At 52.6% G+C, this 15,461-nt stretch overlaps 3 protein-coding genes across 6 annotated transcripts in view; 2 read left to right on the top strand and 1 right to left on the bottom strand.

The window, feature by feature from the left end:
- Positions 1-10: 10 nt before the first annotated feature.
- On the bottom strand, positions 11-5,798 carry ENOPH1 (enolase-phosphatase 1). Of its 2 annotated transcripts, XM_084286672.1 has the most exons (6): positions 5,669-5,798; positions 3,917-4,018; positions 3,600-3,802; positions 2,538-2,670; positions 2,088-2,211; positions 13-1,463 (listed from the first exon to the last, which is right to left on the bottom strand). In XM_084286672.1, exons 1-6 carry the CDS (start codon positions 5,750-5,752, stop codon positions 1,324-1,326), a joined length of 786 nt encoding a protein of 261 aa, XP_084142798.1. In that variant the 5' UTR covers positions 5,753-5,798; the 3' UTR covers positions 13-1,323. The 2 variants fall into 2 exon arrangements, with proteins under 2 accessions (XP_084142799.1, XP_084142798.1); XM_084286673.1 differs by lacking the exon at positions 3,917-4,018 and having other exon boundaries at positions 11-1,463; positions 5,669-5,766.
- A 120-nt stretch (positions 5,799-5,918) lies between these two features.
- On the top strand, positions 5,919-10,206 carry HNRNPDL (heterogeneous nuclear ribonucleoprotein D like). 2 transcript variants are annotated; one of them, XM_084286731.1, is made up of 8 exons: positions 5,919-6,066; positions 6,306-6,474; positions 6,574-6,735; positions 7,158-7,289; positions 7,405-7,519; positions 8,309-8,476; positions 8,661-8,758; positions 9,937-10,206. In XM_084286731.1, the coding sequence occupies exons 1-7, from the start codon at positions 5,978-5,980 to the stop codon at positions 8,729-8,731; spliced, it is 906 nt and encodes a 301-aa protein (XP_084142857.1). In that variant the 5' UTR covers positions 5,919-5,977; the 3' UTR covers positions 8,732-8,758; positions 9,937-10,206. The 2 variants fall into 2 exon arrangements, with proteins under 2 accessions (XP_084142857.1, XP_084142858.1); XM_084286732.1 differs by lacking the exon at positions 9,937-10,206 and adding an exon at positions 9,140-9,930.
- Positions 10,207-10,765: 559 nt separating this feature from the next.
- Positions 10,766-15,461, top strand: part of HNRNPD (heterogeneous nuclear ribonucleoprotein D) — an 8,638-nt gene continuing 3,942 nt past the window's right edge. Inside the window, exons 1-3 of one of the 2 annotated variants that reach the window (XR_014618348.1) lie at positions 10,766-11,021; positions 13,869-14,037; positions 14,473-14,634. Coding sequence is in view for 1 of the 2 variants with exons in the window: in XM_084285497.1 (XP_084141623.1) it covers positions 10,840-11,021; positions 13,869-14,037; positions 14,473-14,634 (513 nt within the window). In the remaining variant the exon portion in view is untranslated. The remainder of the gene's footprint in view (positions 11,022-13,868; positions 14,038-14,472; positions 14,635-15,461) is intronic. The other variant, XM_084285497.1, reaches the window with a different exon arrangement.

The following is a 15,461-nucleotide window of genomic DNA, read 5'->3' as shown; positions in this document are numbered from 1 at the left end:
GTGAGTTTTATTTTTGTCCCCTATCCCATGCATAGCTTTATGAGGGCAAAGGCAAAACAGAACGTGTTCACACCATCACGATGCAGATCAACACTCCACAAAGCCAGGGACTATTCAGCCATGCAGGCACGCTGATTGTAAGGCTGCTAATTAGCAGGCTCTCTCTACGAGGAAGATCCCGCAGCCCAGAGAGGCAGTCGGACTCAGAGCTGCCACCACGAGCGTCAGAAGGGCAGTGCTGGGATGAGGTGGCTTCCTCCCCCAGTGCTTTTCTTGCTCGTTCTCCACGCCGCAGCCTCAGCAGGGACAGCTGTGGATGTGCAGCAGGGCTCGGGGAGGCGGCACGCACTTATTTGCTAGTCTGCCCTGGCCATTTTGTTGCCAGAGCCACGAGGGCAACCTCCAGTGCAGCCACAGAGTAAGCAGCAAGTGCCCCTGCCACTGCACGGCTTAACCTTGTCGCGGCTCTCACCAAGTCCCTGCTGAAATCAACAGACCAGGGGTGGCGAAAGCAGAAGAAAAAAACAAAGTATTAAAAAAAATAAAGCACTAAAACAATTGCCTGTAGGTGCTGGGCTCACTGATGATAGATAGCAAGGCTAAACACTGGAACAGTAAACACAGAAAGCAAAGATGTGTTTTTATTGGCTACGTGAGGAAAAGCTCCATGACCACTGCTATAGATTGGCACGATTTTAGGTAGGGTGGGTGAAAAGATCTGGGGGTTGATTCTCCTTAAATACAGCAGGATATGGCCCTCGACAGCAGCTGTTTGCCAAGGGCTGCTCACAGCTGAGCCCTGCTATGCCGCGTGGTGCCACCTCTGAGGAGCCCCCCAGTTAGCACCAAGGGAGAGGCTTCAGAACCGCAGCCAAGCGGCTGTCTGGGCTCAGCTGGTGAGATCCTGCAGCCCAGCACCGCCCGGCAGCAGCGTGGGGTGGCTCCAGGATTTAGTTTTTAAGGAATGTAATTTTTACTATTTGCTCTGCTTTGGTCTCCGGGCTGGCTGTTTGAGCAGCACCCCGACGCCAGGCATGCTGTTCTGTACCTAGGACCTGCTGTGGGTGGCTGCAGCCAAGATTTAAGTCACTCCTGGTCTAAAGAGCTTGCCTGCGCCAAGGGCTGGCTTCCTGCGTGGCAGCCAAAATGTCCTGCACAAGGAACCCCACACCGTACTTCCCATCCATACCTGCACTAGCCGTGGGTCCGATACATGACGTGGGTTTGATAGTAAATTCTGATTAAGGACAGTTATCACCTAAAGTTACACGAGGACAATTCAGCGGGAGCACAGCCTTTTCTTTTCTGCGCGCGCTGCTCTCCCTAAGTGGAGGAAGGCAGGAAAAGTTCAGTGAAGGACGAGATGAGGCTGTAATAGGATTTCTCATCGTCCGTCAGTCCTGCGTTGCCAGGCCTGATCACCACAGCCACGTGCGTGTCCGCTTCCTCGGCCGCGTTGGCTTCTGAAACAGAGAGTGGGAGCGTGGAGATGTGCTCAGGGCCTTCTCCACACGAGGGCCCTTAAGGCATGGAGAGCCCCTAAAATGTATTCTCGGAGGCTGAGCCTGACAGAGCCGTGTTTGCACGTGGCGCTGCAGGGCTCTGGAGACTGAGCGGCTCCTGGCTGACCTCCTGTGGGCGACTGCAGCTGTGGCGTAAGGCGAGGGGATGGAGCTGGGATCTACATTTTCCTGCTGCTGTGTGCAACGTGAGCGGCAGACAGCACCCAGCACTGGGCACGCCACGTGGCAGCAGACATTGTCTGTTCCCAGGGGAAGCCAAGCAGGGCCAAGAGAACTACTGACCCCGTTGGTAAATGGGGCACACCAACAGCTTCAGCAAAGGCTCTGCTGTAAGATTCTCTCCTTGCTTCCTGGGGCAAGGGCAGGTTTCCTACCTGACCTATTTTCTCTCAGTGCTATCCTGCTGCTGTTTGAGCTGAAGGAAGGAGCCTGGCAGCGGCCAGGTGGATGCCCCAGACGTGAGGTGGTCTGCAGGGTTTATGGGGCGCTCGTGACAGGGTGGCAGCGTGTGCCCAGCCGGTGCCCCCCTCCCGTGAGAGCCAGAGGGGCTGGCAGGCCGCCTACCTCGAGGGACGTCGGTCAGGAAGAGGATGTTGTTAGTGGCGCATCCGATACTTGCGGCGATCCTCCGGTAGCTCTCGCTTTCTACCTTGGGGCCTATTTTGGTATCAAAGTGGCCATCGAAGAGCTGGAAGACGAGAGGAAAACCGAGGCAGTTGCTGGACGCTGCAAAGAGCAGAGCTACAGCTCGCTGCTGAGCGGTGATTCCTCTCCTTCCTGCTGCAGTGACGGCAGATTCAGCCTCACTGCTCAGCCTGTTTTTTGTTTTTTTTTTTTTTCCTGCAGGACTTGTCCCAGCAGGGACTGCCCCAGGCAGAGGGGATTTGTATGGCACAGGTTTCAGATTTTTTCCATCCAAAACTTGGCTGACAAAAGCGTTACAGCAAGAGCAGTCCTGGGAGGGGACTGCTCTGCAGGCGGAGAAGCTGCAGGGAAGACGATAAGGTTATCTACCTCTAGGATATCACCTTCTGTAGAGTATCCGAACAGAAGCTTCTGGGCTTCGACGCTGCCCGAGGAGTAGATGTAGACCTTCATGCCGGCTTCCCTCCACTTCCTGATGGCTGGCACCACGTCCTCGAAGACTCTGAAGCAGAACAGGGCGGGAGGTGAGGACAAAGCCAGAGACACCTGAGGACACACCTTGAGCACTGTTCCCAAAAGGGACTTTGTTTTAAAGGGCCTGAGGAGTTGGGACTCCCAACAGATGCACAAGGAGGTGCGGGATGGAGAGCTGTGCAGCCTTGTGGCAACCAGCTGGCCCCTTCCTCTCCGATTTCTCAGCCATATGGTCACTGCCTTGCTGTGTTGTCTATTCAAGAAATAAAATAAAAAAACCCAACTTGTTCACTTTTTTTATGGCTACTTATTAGGGCTGTCTGGTACCAGATGAAAATATTGCGAGGCTGCTGTACAGCACTTGCAAACCTCACTCCTTGGATGCTGCCAGGCAGCAAAGCTAAACCCACAGATTTTGGGCCACTTTGAGATAATTCTCCCTGTTTATAAAAGAAACCTCAGGATGGCTGTGCCTCTTGACTCACTGTTCTGTTTTGTGCTGCTTTCTCTGGTGGACGTTTACATTTTTGGTTGAGCTACTCTTCCTCATTCTCGCCTTGAGAAAACACTTCATGAACATAAGGGTTTATTTTGCTTCCTGAGGAATCTGAAATGTGTAGTTTTAATGCGTAGTATCTTTGGGCATAAACACGGAGATTGGCCTTAACTCCAGTGGTCCCTACTTCTGCACCCTGGTGTTGGGGCTGAGCCGTAAAGAAGAGCCCGAAGGCAGTAAGATGTGGAAAGGCAGAAAATGCCCAGGAAAGCGGCAACGCAGGAAGGGAACAGCTGGAGGGACCTCACCCCCAGGCAGCCGAGGTCACTGCCATCCCGCCTCGTTGTGGGCTCACTCCAAGACACAATCGCAACTCAGGGCTCAGATTAAGCCCAGCAGGGCTGCGTTTCACCGCCCACAGGCACCCAGCGCCCGCAGAGCTGTTCCTCGGGGCTACTCACTCTCCTTTCACCTGCCCCGTGGTGTAGGCCGCCCGCCAGATGTGCCCCTGCAGCTGCTTGAGCGCCGTGCTCTTCCTGTCCAGGGCCATCTGCCACAGCACGTTGTCCACCACAGCCTGGATCACCCTCTCCAGCTCCTCGTCCCCGTTCCCGCTCTCCACCGGGATCGGCACGGCCCCCTCCAGCCCGGCGTCCTCCTGGGCCTGCGGGGAGGCGAAGCAGAAGGGTGGGGGGGGGACGGGTTTTTGGGGTGGGGGGGGACCCGTGGCCTCGTGCCACATGTGGCAGGGGCACGGCGCGGCGTGTGGCGGCCCCACCTGCTTCCTCAGCAGCCCCACGTCCCGCTGGCACTCCTCCTCCTCCCAGTGGGCGCGCAGGTAGGCCCCCACGTTGTCCCTCACGTAGGGGAACAAGGTCTCCTGCTGGCACACCGCGCCCTCAGCCCGAAAATACGCCCGGGCAGACACAATGCTAAGATCCCCCCAAACGCACCCACGCTGCTGAAACCCTCCAAAATCTCTCACAACCTCCCAAACCCGCCCAAACCAATAAGACCCACACTTAACCCCCCCCCCAAACCACCCCGAGCACCAAAATCTGCCCAAACTGCTAAAGCCCACAACCGCTGAGCCGCTCCAAACAGCCAAAAAGCTCCCGTATCACCAACCCCCCCATCAACCAAACCCCCCTCAAATTGATAAAACCCGCCCAAATCACTAAAAACCCCAAATCCACCCACATTGCTAAAACCCACCCAAATCACTTCAAATCCCCCAAACCCACCCACATCGCTAAAACCCACCAAAAGCACCCAACCCCCCCCCACATTGCTAAAACCCACCGAAATCACTTAAACCCCCCAAAACCCCCCAAACCTCCCCATATCGCTAAAACTCCCCAAAATCACTTAAATCCCCCCAAACCCACCCAAACCACTAAAAACCACCAAAATCACTTAAAACCCACCCAAATCACTTAAAACCCCCAAAGCCCCCAAAGCCCCCCAAACCCACCCTAATCACTTAAAACCCCTAAAACCTCCCAAACCCACCAAAACCACTTAAAACCCCCAAGCCCCCAAAACCCATCCACATTGCTAAAACCCACCAAAATCACTAACACCCACCAAAACCACCCAAAACCCCCCAAACCCACCCACATCGCTAAAACCCGCCCAAACCACTAAAACCCACTGAAATCACTTAACACCCCTCGAAACCCACCCATATTGCTAAAACCTACCAAATCCTCTTAAACCCCCCAAAACCCACAACCCCCCAAACCTCTGCAAACCGCTAAAACCCACCAAAATCACTTAACCCCCCAAATCCCCCAAACCTCCCCATATCGCTGAAACCCCCCAAAACCACTTAACCCCCCCAAACCCACAAACCCCCCCAAACCGCTAAAACACCCCAAAAACACTTAACCCCCCAAAACCCACAAACCCCCCCAAACCGCTAAAACACCCCAAAACCACTTAAACCCCCCAAACCCACACACATTGCTAAAACCCACCCAAACCACTAAAACCCCCAAAACCCCCAAACCCACCCAAATCACTAAAAAACAGCAAAATCACTTAAAACCCCCCAAACCCACTCACATCGCTAAAACCCACCAAAATCACTTAAAGCCCCCAAAACCCCCAAACCGTTCCCACATTGCTAAAACCCCCCAAACCCACCCCAACCACTAAAACCCCCAAACCCCCCAACATTGCTAAAACCCAGCCAAACCCCTAAAACCCCCCAAACCCCCAAACCCACCAAAACCACTTAAAATCCCCAAAACCCCCCAAACCGCTAAAACCCCCCAAACCCCCCAAAACCCCCAAACGCACCCAAATCGCTAAAACCCCCCAAAACCACTTAACCCCCCAAAACCCCTCAAACCCCCCTAAATCACTAAACCCCCCCAAAACCCCCTAAATCACTACCCCCCCCCCCCCAAAACCCCCCAAAAACCCCAAACCCCCCAAACCCCCCAACCCCCCCCCGTCCCCCTGCACCCCCCCTAATCCTCTCCACGCCCCCATCCCCCTGGGAGCCCGCAGCCCCGTGGTGCACCTTGACGAAGGCGATGGGGGTGGTGGTGCCCTCCACGTCCAGCAGGATGGCGCGCACCCCGGCCGGCACCGCCAGCACGCCCATGGCGGCGGCGGGGAGCGGGGCGCGGGGAGCGGGGCGCGGGGGGTGCGATGCGGGCGGCCGCCGCCGGGGGGCGCTGTTGGGCGGCGGGCGGCGGGCGGCGCTGATTGGCTGGCGCCGCGGCTATATAAGGGCGGGGCGGGCGGCGCCCGGCTCTCTTCCGCCGCCATTTTGCGCGCCGAGCGGGTCTCCGCCGAGCCTCTCCCCCCTCGCTGCAGCCCCCCCGCCATGGAGGACGCCCCCGAGATGAGCGGCGGCCCCGAGGAGTTCGCCGAGGGCTCCAAGATCAACGCCAGCAAGAACCAGCAGGACGACGGGTACGGGCGGGGGGACGGCGGCCGCCGGTAGCAGCGCCCCCCCCCCCCCCTCCCCTCACGGCCCTCCCGCCTCACGCGGGGGGGGGGCGTTGTGGGGACGGGGGCGGGGCCTGGCGGGGAGGGGCGGGGCTATACCGGAGGGGGCGGGGCCGCGGGTGTCAATCAGGCGGGGCGACGTCCGGGGTAGCCAATGGGAGCGCGGGGTGCCCGCATTAAGCCCGCCCCCTCGGTCCCCGCAGGAAGATGTTCATCGGCGGGCTGAGCTGGGACACCAGCAAGAAGGACCTGACCGAGTACCTGTCGCGCTTCGGAGAGGTCGTGGACTGCACCATCAAGACCGACCCGGTGACCGGGCGCTCCCGCGGCTTCGGCTTCGTGCTCTTCAAGGACGCAGCCAGCGTGGAGAAGGTGTGTGGGGCGGGCACGGCGCCCAGGCTGCTCATCTGCCCCATACCCAGCGGGATGGGGCGCAGCGGCTGCCACCCCACTGGGATCTTCTTCCCTTAGGTGCTGGAGCTGAAGGAGCACAAGCTGGACGGGAAGCTGATAGACCCCAAGAGAGCAAAAGCCCTCAAGGGGAAGGAGCCGCCCAAAAAGGTGTTTGTTGGTGGGCTGAGCCCGGATACGTCGGAAGAACAGATCAAGGAGTACTTCGGTGCTTTTGGCGAGGTACGGGGGAGCAGTGTGCTGACGAAAAGCTTTCAAGTGAGCGCTGTCCCTGTTTTAAGAGTGAGCAGGGTCTCTCCTTAAAATAAGAAAGCATCCCTCTCTGCAGTTGTGAAAAGTCTGCATCCATCAATAGCTCCCACTGGTGTGGTAGGCTAGCTGCAGCTGTCAGTAGCTGTTACAGCTGTAGCTGTAGTAGTTCCCCTGATGCAACCTTCTGACCCTGCAGCTGAATGTCTGTAGCAGGTGGTCCTGACCATGGTCAGGTAATCGCACCATTATGAGTGCAACTAGTTATTACTGCTAAAACTAGTGAGATAACTGAAAGCTCTTTTTAAGCATGGGTGTTGGACTGATAAATAGTTCTGTTAGCACAAAAAGTTGGTTGCAGATGGCATGTAATTGACACGTACTTGTAATTTCAGATTGAGAACATTGAGCTTCCCATGGACACCAAGACGAACGAAAGGAGGGGTTTCTGCTTTATTACATACACGGATGAAGAGCCAGTCAAGAAGCTACTAGAAAGCAGATACCATCAAATTGGTTCAGGCAAGGTAGGGATGCTGTCTTTGCAAGCTTGTGACACAGGCACTCTGTTGGCTTCCCTGAAAGCAGCTGACAGAAGAGTCTTGATATCCTTTCTGAGCATAAGGATTTCTGTCTTAACAGTGTGAGATCAAAGTAGCACAGCCCAAAGAGGTGTACAGGCAACAGCAGCAGCAACAGAAAGGAGGAAAAAGCAATGCTTCTGGTGGACGAGGTGGTGGAAGGGGGCGTGGACGGGGTGAGTAGTTTGGATACTGGAATTCTTGTACATGTATTGAAGATCAAGGTGTTCACAGCTATGTACAGTTTTTGGGTTGTATGTGGAACTTGTGTTCAAGAAGAAATCTCTTAGTAAATCTGGTAGATTGAATTTTGGTGGTTGTAATAGTTTTTGGAAGCTAGCAAATCTTGGCTTGCATTGAAGCAGTCGAAGAGCAAGTGAGATGCAGGATATTTTTTAGACCTACTTTCCATGGTCTAGCTCAATGCAATGTGCAGTAGTCCTTTTGTGTGAAGAGATGCACTGTTGGTCTTCTTCTGGGTGAGAAATCATGCTGGTTAAAGGGGCAGTCATTTGCTATCCCTTGGAAAGGGGAGACAAGCCAGCAGTTGTGGGTTGTTGCATGTCAGGTTTCTAAAGTCAAGCAGCCCCAAGTAATGCATTAAAGTCTTTCGTGTGTTAAAACTTGGTTCATTTAATTGTTGTAAAAAGAGAAGGGTTATGGTATGCGCTGCTGTTGTACATGCCTTGGCTTTGTTTTGTTTTCTTTGTTTTCTGCTGGATTGTTTATGAGCAGGGCTTGCGTGCTCTTTCTCCTAACGTTTTCATGGCTGATGGTGTCTTAAAACACATCTCTGGTAGCCATCTGAAAGCAATCAATTTTTTTTAGGAAATGATTTTTCCTGTGTTGGTAGGCAAGAGGGTTCTTGGAAGTAAGAGTTTTGGCACTGAAAAATTGCAAGTAAAAGTGCCCTACAAGAGGAGTGAGAAGTTAGCCAACTTAACAAATCGTATGTTTGTTTTCAGGTCAGGGACAAAACTGGAATCAAGGATTTAATAACTATTATGATCAAGGATATGGAAACTACAATAGCGCTTACAGTGATCAAAGCTACAGTGGCTATGGAGGATATGACTACTCCGGGTACAACTATCCCAATTATGGATATGGGCCGGGATACACAGATTACAGTGGTAAATAATTTAAATCTCCTTCAAGATAACAATTGCATGGATCTTGAAATGGATCTTACTCCAAAGGCAGCATGGCTTGAGAAAGAGTAGACCTCTCTGGGGTGGTGGCCTGTACGGGAGGACGAGAGATGGATGAGGAGGATGTTAATTTTCATGGCATTTCCCCCTTTGTTTTCATGTTCAGGTCAGCAAAGCACGTATGGAAAAGCATCCCGTGGTGGCGGCAATCACCAAAACAACTACCAGCCATACTAAGGCAGTACCTAGTCCTTGAGGAAACAGGTGTGTACATGAGTGCGAGGTCCACTCTAAGTATGCCTAATCTAATTTAAAGATCAATAGACAAATGAAGAGTAAAATCTTGCGTAGCGTGACTTTTTCTTTAATTAAACTTTTTTGTTAACTTAAAATACTTTTTTTTAAAACCAGCTTTGCCTACCGTGTCTATAGATCTTTAACTTTGTAAAAATGTGACTTTATCTTCTTTAGTACTTCAGAAAAACATAAGAGTTTTTCTGTTCTGTGTTGTGTACCAGGTGGTCTAGAGGAATAATTAAACTTATTAGAAGTATTAACAGGTAAAGTACTGAAATGGGTACAACTTAAGGAAAACAAGAATGTTGTCTTCTAACTCTGACATTATACCTTGTTTGTACCCGCCAGCGGGAACTTCATTGCAGGCCGTGTGTCACCCTGACCACGTCTATCTCTGGGGTCGCACGTTGCAGGCAGAGCGCAAGGCATACACCAGAAAACGCTGTCCTGTGGTATGGTCTCTTCCAACTTCATGTACCAGCGTAAAGATTAAAGTGGAAAACTTCAGACTTTGGCTTCTTTTTTTAATCTTTTTGGAGATTTAAGTGTCTTAACTTAAATGGTTTTTTACAGGAGTTAAAGTACATAAATGCCTTTACAGCTTAATCATTTGGTCTTCTGTTTAGTGTTGTATTTCAATTGTGGAACCTCATTTTAAGTGTGCATTGTTTAAGATTTAATGCTTGCTTTTTTCTTTTTATAGCTAATAGTGAAATCTGCAAACCAAAACGAACTTTTAAATCTGGAAAGACATTAAAGATCATATGCACGTGGACTGTTGGAAGTAAAATGAGATCTGATTTGCCTTTGCGCAGCTGCTGCTGAGGCGGATAAACATGTGATTGGGAAACCCCTTCTTAGTGGTGTTTCCACTGGAAAACCTGATTCAGAGCCTGATTGACCATAAAATTGGGATATGTGTAGTTCTGGAACAGCTTCCTGAATAGGCCAAGTGGCTAGATTTGGGAAGACAAATTTTTGACGGGTAACAAAACCTTGTGTTACCTTAGGAAATATGCATATGATCTTTAACAGTGACGAAAGGAATATATAGAAGACTTAAAGCAGTTCATGAAAATGGACCTTTTAACGATTCTTGTAGTACCTTGCGGAGTTCTGACATGCATTTTGTCTTGGTTTTTTAGGTGGAGATGCTGCAGCAAAGCCATCTTGCAGAGCATTGTGTGCGAGCGGAGGGTGGTCTTCGTGAGAGGAAATGACTATTTTGTAAAAGACTTTTAGTGTACGACACAACTGTGTCCAACTGTATATAGCGGCCGGCTAGTTTTCTTTTATGGTTTTTACTTTCTTTTTGCCATTCATGTTATGACACAACGTGGACGTGTGTTTATACAAACTTTTATTTGTATAATTTCATGTTAGAGGATTCTCTAATAAACGCTTCCCCAAGTGAACGTGGTCCTGACGTTGGCTGTGGAGTGAGGTGCGTGTGGTTATGTATAACCTGATTTTTTTTTTCCTTCTGTGGAGGGGCAGGAGCAGTGCTGGACAGGTGGATAAAGGTGGGTGTGCACACAGGTGCACTGCAGCTGCTGTTTTAAGAAAAAGTAAGGATGGAGAAGAGTTGTTGACCTAATTAGTGTTTAGAGGAGGGGAGTAGTACCCATCTCACGTGTTTAAAAGGAGGAGCCTGCTTCTGAGCTGTTGTGGCAGTGGAGGAGGCTTTGTCTTTAGGAGGTGGCAAGAGCTGAAGCTCCAACTGTTCTCCCTCAGACCCAACTCGTGTTTGGGACTGAGGGAAGGGGACTGAGGGCTGAAGGCGGTGCTTCCCTGCCCTCGCAGGGCACGGTATCCTCTAGAACCCACCCTCCACCGGCCGTGAGCGTTTTTGCAGCCGTCCTCCTCTCCCCGTTCCCCTCAGGGCTCCCTGAGGCGGGCCGGGCGCCGCCGCCATGGCGTCACGTGGCGCGGCGCCGCGCGGGGCTCCTTCCGCCCGCCATTTTAGGCTGGGTCGGCGGCGGCGCCATTAAGACGAGAGGGCGGCGGGCGGACGGCTCGGGCTGGGGGCCGCCAGCGGGGCGGGCGCCATGTCGGAGCAGCAGTTCGCCCTGGACGCGGCCGGCGGCGGGGGCGGCCCGGCCGAGCAGGCGGAGCAGCCCGAGGGGCTGGCGGGGGCCGGCGCGGGGGGCGCCGACGGGGCTGGAGGCGGCGGCGGGGGCGAGTCGGAGGGAGCCAAGATCGACGCCAGCAAGAACGAGGAGGACGAGGGGTGAGCGGGGCGGGAGCGGCGCCGGGGGGGCGCCAGGCTGCGAGCCAGCCTCGGCCATCGCCTGTAAAAAGAGGGGCAGGGGCTGTGGGGCTGGGGGCTGTGGGTTTGGGGGCTGCACTGCGTGTGGCGCTCCTGGCGCAATCTGAGGCGGGAGCTTGCGAGGCAAAAGTGATTTTTCAAGGCAGAAAATACGAAAAAAACTGGCTAAAGGAGCAGTAGCTGCGTGTGTCCTGTCAGGACTTGCCTTCTGTAATAAACCCGGGTGCTGCTGACAGCGCGGGGACGCGGTGTGTGTTGAGCGTCTTCCCGGTGCTCGAGGGAGCCTGGATGTTACCCTCACTGCTTCCTACATTAAGTGCCTCGCTTTAATTCTGTCACCGTTTTCGTATTTGTTCTGCCTTTGCCTATCCAAGGGTTGCATGAGGACGTGTGCTTGTTTTTGAGTCAGCGCAGCCCCTCAGTTGTCCCTGTGGGGATGCGGGGCACTGAGCACGCTGTGGGGTGCCTCAGCCTGTAGGTGAGTTCAGCCTAACAGCCCGTGAGAGAGCAGTGTCTGATCTGCCACTTGTTGGTAACGCTGTGTGGGAAACTGTTCTTGACAGCTCTGGGAGGCAGAGGGAGGACAGCGTGCCCTCAGCAGGTGCTGGGTGGAGGTATGATCCCTTTATGTTATGATTCCTTTACGTTAGGAATTGGAGACGGGATTTCCAGCAACAGAGTGCACCCTCAAGTTTTCCCAGGTGCAGTCCTTGTACTTCAGCTATCCCAGAGTTGGCAGCTGCTGGGAAACATCCCTATCAGGCAGCTGGAGAAGGGCCACAGCCAGCCACTGCTTCAGTGTATGCTCAGTTTAGCTACGTCCGAAGCTTGGAAGCTTGGCCAGTGCCCTTCTGTTTTGGGAAAACATGCGCTGATGTGACTTGGACCAGCCAAGCCGTGGTTTGGGAAGGACGCGTGTTTTGCTAGCTTTTGGCAGTACGGTGGCACGGCTCGTAATCGTCATTTGTGGTCCTGTGGGTTTCGTAGCCTGGCTTTGGCCTCAGTTTTGCAGTGGAGCTGAAAAACTTTTGCTGTAGCAGAAAGCTGAAGCAGTTAGGTTTTGCTGCTCTGTGACTGCAGTCACATATTCAGTTTTTGCACGGTGCTGGGAAAATCCTTCAGAAGGGCGTGAGTTTCAAACTCCTGGTTTGGGTCTCGCAGGGTGTTGTAGTTTGTGTGAATTGCTCTGCTGACAGCTGTAAGAGGGATGTTTCCTATGGCACGTAGCCCGTGTACGTTCTGCAGGAACTGCTCCAGTGTCAGTGTCTCCCATGTGTCAGAAACACGATGCTGCACCCTCGGCGTGTGTTGTGCTTTGCTGCTTAGAAAAAACACGACAACAAACAGGACGACTGGTAATGATGCCAGGCTTTCTAAGGGTGACTGGACCCTGCAGGTCGGAGGCTGCTGTTTTACCAGCACGGTTCGTTTGTTCATGTCACTCCCCAAAACAGGAAGAGGTCACCGAGGTGGGGCAGCCAGTGCTTTTTGGAGAAAGAGAGCTGGAGCTAACGGGAGAGGTGAATAAAGGTAGGGGAATGGGTGCTCCTGTTGATAGACGGAAAAACTTTACATGGAAACAGATGAAGCTTCAGAAGCCTGCTGCGTCTGGAGGTTCGAGACGATTGTCAGAGGCTGAGCCTTCCTGTTTGTTTCATAAGAGCACAGCCGGTTAACGAGGCTTGGGGTGAGTTCAGACGAGCAGCCTGGGTTTGGGAGGGCTGGACCTGTGGGAGCAGGGATGGCCGCGTGCGTGCGGCACGTGCAGGAGATGGAAGCGCGCCTGGGTGCTCGCGCAGGTCAGCCGAAAACGGTGCATGGCATTGTGAAATACGTCGGCAGAGCTGTGGAGAAAACGTTTTGACACATCTCAGTGGATCGTATCTTTCGGTTCTGAGCCTGTCACGAAATCTTCTTTATCAGCATTAGAAGAGATCATCGCAGAACGAATCCTCCCCGAATGAGAGCATCAGCCTCGTGCCTGATGGCTGGGGCATTGCGTTCCTGCGCTCGTTGGCTTGATTTTCAGTTGATGCAAGTCGTCAAGCATTTCCTTCAGTGGTGCCTGAGCTTTTTGTGCCACACGGCTGTTTCCAGACGGTCATGGTTTGGATCCAAGCTTCCAGCATGCTTGTATAATCACAAGTCATGACTAAAGCTACCTTTCACACCCGTTTGCCCAGCGGCGCTGCTCCTGTAAACAGTCTGTAGGGAAGTTGTTCTGGGGATTGGTTTGGATTATGCCAGCTGTTTATATCCCGTTTTAGGGAGGAAAAGTTAGCTTTGAGCATCCAATGCTTAACTTTTTTACGCCTTTCTGGGAGAGCAGACTCGACTACACTTTTTTTATTTGTTTTCTGGTGTACTCATGCTGGCATGCGTGCATTCCAGGCGAGTGTGTCAGTGCTCCTGGGTACCCGGGCTGCCTTACACACATATCGGTCCTGCATCTGCTTCACAAACAGCTGTGGGGGGCTTCACAGAGACCTGTGTGGGTTAAGCCTGTGGGCCAGTAGCGACGGGGTTGCAAGGAGGTAGCAGTACAGCTTCGCATCGCTCCTTGTGGCTTCTTGGGGCAGCGACATAAACAACTGCAGCGGAAGGTTGCGCAGAGCTGCTGCAAGCCTGCAAGCCTCTATCTGTTCTGGCCAGGATCGTTCCAGCAGCGTGTCGAAAAGTGCAGGGCCGCCTGCGGTGTCACTGATAAAGCCCTGCTACTCCTCACGTGAGGTAGCCGAGCACATAAAGCTTGATGGCCTGGGATCTTAGGTGAAGTGTCTTAACGGGCTGACCTTCTTGTCTCTGCAGGAAGATGTTCATTGGCGGCCTCAGCTGGGACACTACAAAGAAAGACCTGAAGGACTACTTCTCTAAATTCGGGGAAGTGGTAGACTGCACTCTGAAGTTAGACCCCATCACTGGGCGATCGAGAGGCTTCGGCTTTGTGCTCTTCAAAGAATCGGAGAGCGTCGATAAGGTAGAGTTAATATAATCAAACGGCACCTTAAATTGGAGTCTGCAAATGGGGATGTTCTTTTCCCATACTGTCTTAGTCGTGCTGCAGTGGCCGGGAGCAGCAGATGAAACCCTTCTTTCCTTTATGAGGCGTGAGGAGGGGAGGAGGGGATTGTGCAGTGCTTTCTAGGAAATGTTACGTCTGTAGTTCCTTGGGCGATAAGTGGCTGCAGGTTATTCCTTAAAGGCTTTAGCAGAACCGTCTGTGTCAGCAGACAGTGATCAAAATCAAGGAACTGTTTGGGTTTGTGGAACAGATAATCATTGGAATAAAAATATTGCAACTGAAGTGCTAGCATTACCAAAGCTCAAGTATGAATTAGCTGAGCCTTGCTCAAAACCGCAGTGAAACGTTTAGCTTGAACTGTGAATAAGGTCTTGTTTGAATTTTCCCCAGGTCATGGACCAGAAAGAACACAAGCTGAATGGGAAGGTCATTGATCCTAAAAGAGCTAAAGCCATGAAAACAAAAGAACCCGTCAAAAAGATTTTTGTTGGGGGCTTATCTCCAGACACACCCGAAGAGAAAATAAGGGAATACTTCGGAGGTTTTGGTGAGGTACGTGGCAAAATAAATTGCTCTGTCTTCATAAATTCGGTAATTAAGGACAGCCCCTAAATGCAGTCTCGTTTGAAGCTACAGTGAGCTTAATGGCCAGTGTAATTCCACGTGCTTTGCTTCTCAGAATCTTAACGATACGGGTGTCACATGGAGGCTGGGATGTGCAGGGGCTGGTCATGTGAACGGGGTTATTGGAAGGAGGAGCTGGGGCACGTCAGAGACTTGGGACCTGATCTGCGGGATGCCTGAATGGCTCGAGTGGGGCAGGCGTGGGAGGCCTGGTTTCGGAGCATGCTGCGTGGGTTAGCTGCCTGAGATGCTCATCTGCTGCGGCAGGGGTTCAGGCAGTTCTCTAAAATTCTCTGCAACTCTATATTCTGTTTCTCTCTCTGTCCCCTGTTTTGGTGGTGCAGGCGGCCTGTCACAAAATACCGCTTTGGAGCTTAAAAGCTGCCCTGGAGGAGCTTGGTCAGGGTGAAGGGAGTGGGCAGCAGCTTCTCTGCTGATTGTAAGAGGTTGCCAGCATCGGGTTGTGACAGCTCAGCTGTTGGGGAGCTGGGTTTTCCAATACCTGCCTGGTAGTCTGTACCACAGGCTGCAACAACTAATTCCTTAGGCCATATCCTCTGGTGCCACTTGCAAGGAGAACTTTGTGTTTGCAGTCAGGTGTTGAAATAACAGCATCATTTGTCCTGGTCAACAATTTTAGTAGCGTGACGAAGGAGCAGAACTATGGTCTTTTGCAAAGGTGGATGTTTTTCATACAAAGCTAGAAGATTTAGGTCTGCTTAAGGGTTGAAACACCTAGTTTAACCCAGTCCTAA

The sequence above is a fragment of the Netta rufina genome (assembly GCF_964035555.1).
Source record: "Netta rufina genome assembly, chromosome: 4".
NCBI classification, from domain to species: Eukaryota; Metazoa; Chordata; class Aves; order Anseriformes; family Anatidae; genus Netta; species Netta rufina.
This window is presented reverse-complemented; position numbering and strand designations above follow the sequence as displayed.